Source organism: Anopheles moucheti, chromosome 2 (genome assembly GCF_943734755.1).
Source record: "Anopheles moucheti chromosome 2, idAnoMoucSN_F20_07, whole genome shotgun sequence".
Classification (NCBI taxonomy): Eukaryota; Metazoa; Arthropoda; class Insecta; order Diptera; family Culicidae; genus Anopheles; species Anopheles moucheti.
The window spans coordinates 77223573-77229529 of NC_069140.1; the positions used below are offsets into that span (position 1 = coordinate 77223573).

General features: G+C 46.1%; 1 protein-coding gene across 1 annotated transcript; it reads right to left on the reverse strand.

Annotated features, from left to right (window-relative positions):
* Positions 1–2543: 2543 nt before the first annotated feature.
* On the reverse strand, positions 2544–5617 carry LOC128297426 (leucine-rich repeat-containing protein 15-like). The gene has a single exon (XM_053033059.1). The coding sequence runs from the start codon at positions 5334–5336 to the stop codon at positions 3369–3371; it is 1968 nt and encodes a 655-aa protein (XP_052889019.1). The 5' UTR covers positions 5337–5617; the 3' UTR covers positions 2544–3368.
* Between the last annotated feature and the right edge of the window lie 340 nt (positions 5618–5957).

Here is a 5957-nt window from a genome sequence, read left to right on the forward strand (position 1 = left end):
CTGATGATATTTGTGTACCGATAAAATAAGTTCTTTCGGTGGCAACCAAGTAAAGAGTTTGGAAATTCGATTTTTCCGGAAGAGGAACTGTCCATGCTGCAGAATCCACCTGATGTACAAAATGACTGAATGTTGGCTCCAACATGAGAAAGCATTCTTGAATCCAACACGAACATCTTTCACGTCTTAAACAGTGATGGTGATCAATTCTTTGGCGCTCTTTGCAAACCATCTTCAAATTCAGATCTGTATACTTTTACGCTGAAATGCTGCCTCCAGTCTTTGAAGTCTCCATGGCGATAAGAATTTAGGTGTTGCAGCAGGATGGTATACTTGTTATAATGCAATTCGATCGGAAGCTAACCTCGGTACGATTTAACTGAATTCCAAGACAAAGCTTTTTGATCTCCCAAAAATATTAATAAATATTAGAACTTCCTCGGATATGAATCAAGTCGACATTTTATGCTATAAATATTTTTTGACATAAATATGATGTTTATATCACATAAAAACCAACGAATACAAGGTGGCTTTAGGCTAGTTGAACACTTTAATTCCCTCTATAATAATACACATTCAGGTAATGCGTTCCACTCGCCTCTGGTTCGTGAATCGAATGGCGCTCGAGAAGAAGTAAACAGTACGGCTCTACCAGAAGAAATGCAGAAGAATTTAGATTCCTTCAAATCACGTTTTGTTCAGTTTATTAATCTTATTTGCGATTGATCTCAATCTCAATTAATGAAAAGTATAAATAATTTAAGTTAACAAAATTATTCAACATAAAGTGATAATAACATTTATCACTTTAAATGTTTGTAAATTGGAAGTTTTGTAAATGAATTTGTAAAGATACAATTTGCATATATTTTTAAAAAAATGTATTAAATTATCTCTACCCGCAACTGCATTACTGATGTAATGAAAGATTAAGTCAGTAATTAAATTATTAATTACCGATTACTGATTGCTGATTAAATCATCAAAATTATTCAAAATAAAATGACAAGTATCAAAGTATAGTTTTGTAAACGACTTAAACAAAATATTCATCAATTTGTATGTTAAAAATTCATCCAATTATCTCTACCTGCAAAGCATTGCCGAATTTTTTTGAGAATACTTTTCACATTATTTTACATTTTTGCTGGTGCAATACTTACATTTTTTATTAATCTTTATTCAAAAAAACTTAACGATTGTACCAAAGATAGTTAGCACATTTTGTCCCGTTGCAAGGAAAGAATAGACCTACATGATAAAGGAACGGAAATCAAACAAACATTGTGTCTGCAAACGCTTCACAACGTTACCATCCTTCATCAAGGTAGGCGCCCAATCATTAACAAACCTGATCCCATGCCACCCAAGAAGGACGGCGCATCACAAATGAATTAATCTCAGCAGGCGCCACTACCCGAAATTCCAACCTCATCCCCGGATTCCTTTCGATCTTCCATCCCGACACGGCTCACACCCTCGTACTCGGGTAATTAAAAACAAAATGACATTATACTTACTGCTTCCTTCATCCAATTATAGTGTTTCTTATTTCTTTCATTGTTCTTCGTTGGCACACACATATATTGTTCGAGACGAGATTTTTCATATCTGAAGTTTGATTTGTTTTATTAATTTCGCTCTTTCTTCACCGTGTCTTTCGTTGCTTTCCATTCGTTTCACTTCATTTCGCCCCTCGCTTAGCTTACGCGTATCATTTCATTTCGCTTACATCACTATACAAAGTATTACCTTTAATACGAGTACAAGTTTTGCTTTTATGTTTACTGACTATAACGATCTGTTCCATATACTGCGCCAAGCCGCACTCTCGTATGCCTACCAATTGGTGTGTATCAGTGTGTGTTTCTTGCTGCATGTGTGGTTTTAGAAATGTACGAGTTCGTTCGGTTTTGCTTTTTTTTCTTCTTTGTTTTACTATAATAACATCTCATTCTCGATTATGCTGCTAAACGGTGTAAAAAAATGTTGTTCCTTCTCCTTCCATGCATACCATCACATCTTTCCCTCAGTTCTTCCCAGTCCTGGCGAGGAGATCGCTCGCGAATTTTACCCGATTATGAACTATGCCCGCCTGCTGATCCGCGGCTGATAATGCGAAATCATGGCCGGTGGCTGTAGATGACGAATGGAACAAAACCATCACCAGTGCTTCGAAAAGTGCGACCCCTTTTCCCGGGATCTCGTTTCCTCACCCATTCACAGCAAACGATCGTCAACTTTTGCGCAAACGATTAAAACCGCGAAAAACATCGAACAAAATTTCGTTTTGCACTTGCGGTAATTTGTTCACGAGTTTCAATTTGTTTTTTGATTCTTAAGGTTTGGGAAAACAGAAACACACAAACGAGCGCCCAAACAAAAAAAACAAACAGTCCATTAATGGTTTGAACCACTGCATAACATTCCTGCATGTTCCTGTGCCTTTTTTGTTGACGTTTCTCGTAACATCGTGTTGGGGGTTTTTCGCCCCCCAACCCCCCCACCCAGCCCCTGACTTTTCCTCTATCAGTATACGTTAAAAAAGTTTATTTACATAATATTTACAACTAACTGAGAAGTTTCCACCGATTGGAAATGTTTACACACACACACTCACATAAATGCGCGCACGCACGCACGCACGTGGAAACGGTTGTACTTGTTTGATTTGTAATAGCCTTCGTTTTTGCTCGTTTAATTTGACATGCTATGAAATAAAAGGGGGAGGGGAAAGAATATATTAGTCTGTGCCTCTTTTGTTTTTTCGGTTTTTTGTTTTTTTTTTTGCATAAAAATTAAACATATACGCCTAAGAACGAGAGATTGCTTCGATTGTGTACTCCTTTTACGTGTCAGTACAACTTCACTATACTTCCTTCAGGATAGATAAATTAAAAATTGACTAGAAAGTAAAATGCGCTTTTTTGCACCGGTAAAGTCCCCTTTTTGAAAACTTGATGAATGACCCTTGAACCGCGGGTATAACGTATGGAACGTCCCGTTCTAAACCTAGCGATGAACGAGTTCCTCGCGATATGACTCATCGTAACCCCCGTAACTCCCGTGGGATGCTATCAGTAATGCTGAATTTTCGGCCCTACTTTACTCCCGGGCTGGCTGGGACTGGCCAACCAACTGGCCATCCCCATCCTAACAACAACGATGCAGTTAATACTAACTTGTGTGAGTACTGTAGATAGTGGTGAGTTTCTGTTTTTTTTTTTTGGTGAGTTTGGTGACGCGCTATCTTCACGAAGGAGCTCGCTAGTGCTGAGTAGTGGTGTACCTTTTTTTTGCTAGAAAACGGTGTGTGTGTGTTGTGATAAATGTGCGTGTGCGAAATCTATCCCCCGGTTCGCCGCTTAGGTGTCGGCCATATTTTTCGGCACCTCGTATATGTGGTGCGCGTACTGTGGTGAGTAGATCGTGGAGGATTGGGTTTGGGCCGACACACCGGACACGGTCGACCCGGTCGACGACAGTGCCGACGAGGACGTGGACGAGGAGGTCGTGGACGAGGAGGTGCTGAGTGTGCCCTTGGGAGTTTGGGGCAGCGGTGGCTGCTGATGGTGATGATGGTGCTGCTGTTGGGTGGGTTGCTGTCCACCACCGTAGCTACCGGTGACGGCTACGATCGAATTCGGGCCCGGCTGCTGGTGGACGTGGTGTGGCTGCTGCTGCTGCAGCGTAGCTGTCGTCACCGCACCATGCCCACCGGAAGCGGAAGCGGCACTGTGCGACTGATAGTGCGGATACGGTAGCGTGTACTGTCCACCGAACGGATGCTGATAGTTCCTGTACGCTGGGTGGTAGTTGTACGTGTAGATGTTACAGTGCGGCTGATGGTACTCCACCTCGCCGAGCGATTTCTGCACCTCCACGTCCTTCTCCTCGTGCAGCGTGGCCCGCTTATTACTTCCACCCCAGCCCATCCGCCGCAGCACGTCCTGGATGCGATGTCGCAAGCGGTACACTATCAGCACCAGCGTCGTGACGCTAGCGGCCGACGCAACGATGATGGCCCCGAAGATGGCACGCTCCTTCGACTGCAAATGCTGACACCCGAGCAGATCCGCCGTCAGCTCGCGCAACGCCTCACCGTGCAGCCGGTCCGGGCCGTTGCAAACGATCTGGGCGTCTTCTTCCGTTTCGGGATTTTGACGCTGCAGCAAGTTTCGCAACCACAGCACATTACAGTCACACACGAGCGGGTTCTCCGTGAGATCAAACTCGACCAAATGCTTCCACGGCAGCAGTTCCTCGTGGAAGGTGGCGATCTTGTTGTCGCGCAGCGATATCTTGCGGATGTGCGGAAGTCCCGCAAACGAACCCTCGTCTAACTCTTGCAGCTCTTTGTTCGATGCAATGGTAATCGATTCCAGGTTGGGATTGGCCGAAAATGCACCCGATTGGATCTGGCGCAGGTTCAACGCACCGGAGATGTCGATCGACTTGAGGTTCGACAGCCCAAAGAATGCCCCCTCGGGAATGACTTCGAAGTCATTCTGGCCGATGGTGAGATCTTCGAGACGCTTCAACCCACTCAGCTGCACGGTCGGCACCTTCAGCAGATGGTTGTCCGAGATGTCCAGCGAGCGGATGTTCTCCAAACCGCGGAACGTTTCGCCGGTGATGTTCACCAACATCGAACCGTGAATGTCTAGCCGGCGAAGTTGCGTTAGCCCCTCGAAGGCACCCGGCAGCACGCGGAACAGCGAGTTGGTGCCGAGGTACAGTTCGGCCAACCCCTTGAGCGGTGTTAGCGACAGCGTTGGGATGGTGCTGATGGAGTTGTCGTCCAAGTACAGCACCCGCAGATTGGCCAACCCATCGAAAGCACTGGCGTGCAGGGTGGCAATACGGTTCTGACCCAGGTTCAGTTCCTCAAGCTTCGGCAGTGCTCGGAACATCTCGCTACCGATCTCGTCGATAAAGTTGCCGCGCAGATTCAACACCCGCAGCTCGTCGAGTCCGCCGAACGTGCGGTTCGTAATCGCGCCCAGCTTGTTGTTGTTCAGGTGCAGCTGCAGCAGCTTCTTCTGGTACATGAAGATCCGCTCGGGGATGCTGAGCAGATGGTTGTAGCTCAGATCGAGCATCGTCAGCTCGGTGTAGAACTGTATCGACGAGTCGATCGATTTGATGCGATTGAACTTTATCACCAGCCGGCCGATCGAGGGATTGAGCGCGATCGGCAGCACATCCAGCTCGCCCTCGCCGCACGTCACGTGCAGCTTCTCGTCGTCACAGACGCACCGGTTGGGGCAGTACGAAACCGCACCAACGGTCGCCACCACTAGCACCAAAAGTCCTACCAGTTGGCCCTTCATTGTCGGCCACAAAAATTGGTTGCACCACCGCGTGTCACTGCGTTACGCTACAAGACCACCGTCACAAGCGGACCGCAGACGCACGCATAGGGCTGCGACTTCTTCACGGCACGGTCACAGCGTACTCTTCAGTATGGGGAGCACAAATTTTAGAACTCTCGTGGAAGCCAATCAACGGCGTTGGGCTCCAAAGTTATGGCCACACGTCACACGACACGATACGCACGCACGCACAGCTGCTACTGATGTACACACACCGACATACGCTCTTTTTGCAGGGGAAGGCACTTCTTTTTTTTTGTTTGCGGCGGCGTTGGATTGGCCACGTAAAAGGGAAACGTAAAATATTCAACCGTAATGTCACTCGTACCACTTACGGTGAAAGCGCGCACACACCGAGAACGTTTACGGGGAGTTTGGTGAAAATTTTCCTTGATATGTTTCTGTCAGTCGCCTGGAGGTTTCGTGCTGACAACGGTTTCCGCAGGATGATAAGACCGGTGCCCCGTTAATTTCCAGTCTCAATTCACACCGGGCTCGACACAATTTTAGGCATTAGTTCCGTAGAGACGTAAACACACCAACACACACACAAACGAACAATCACATAGCCTATGTATA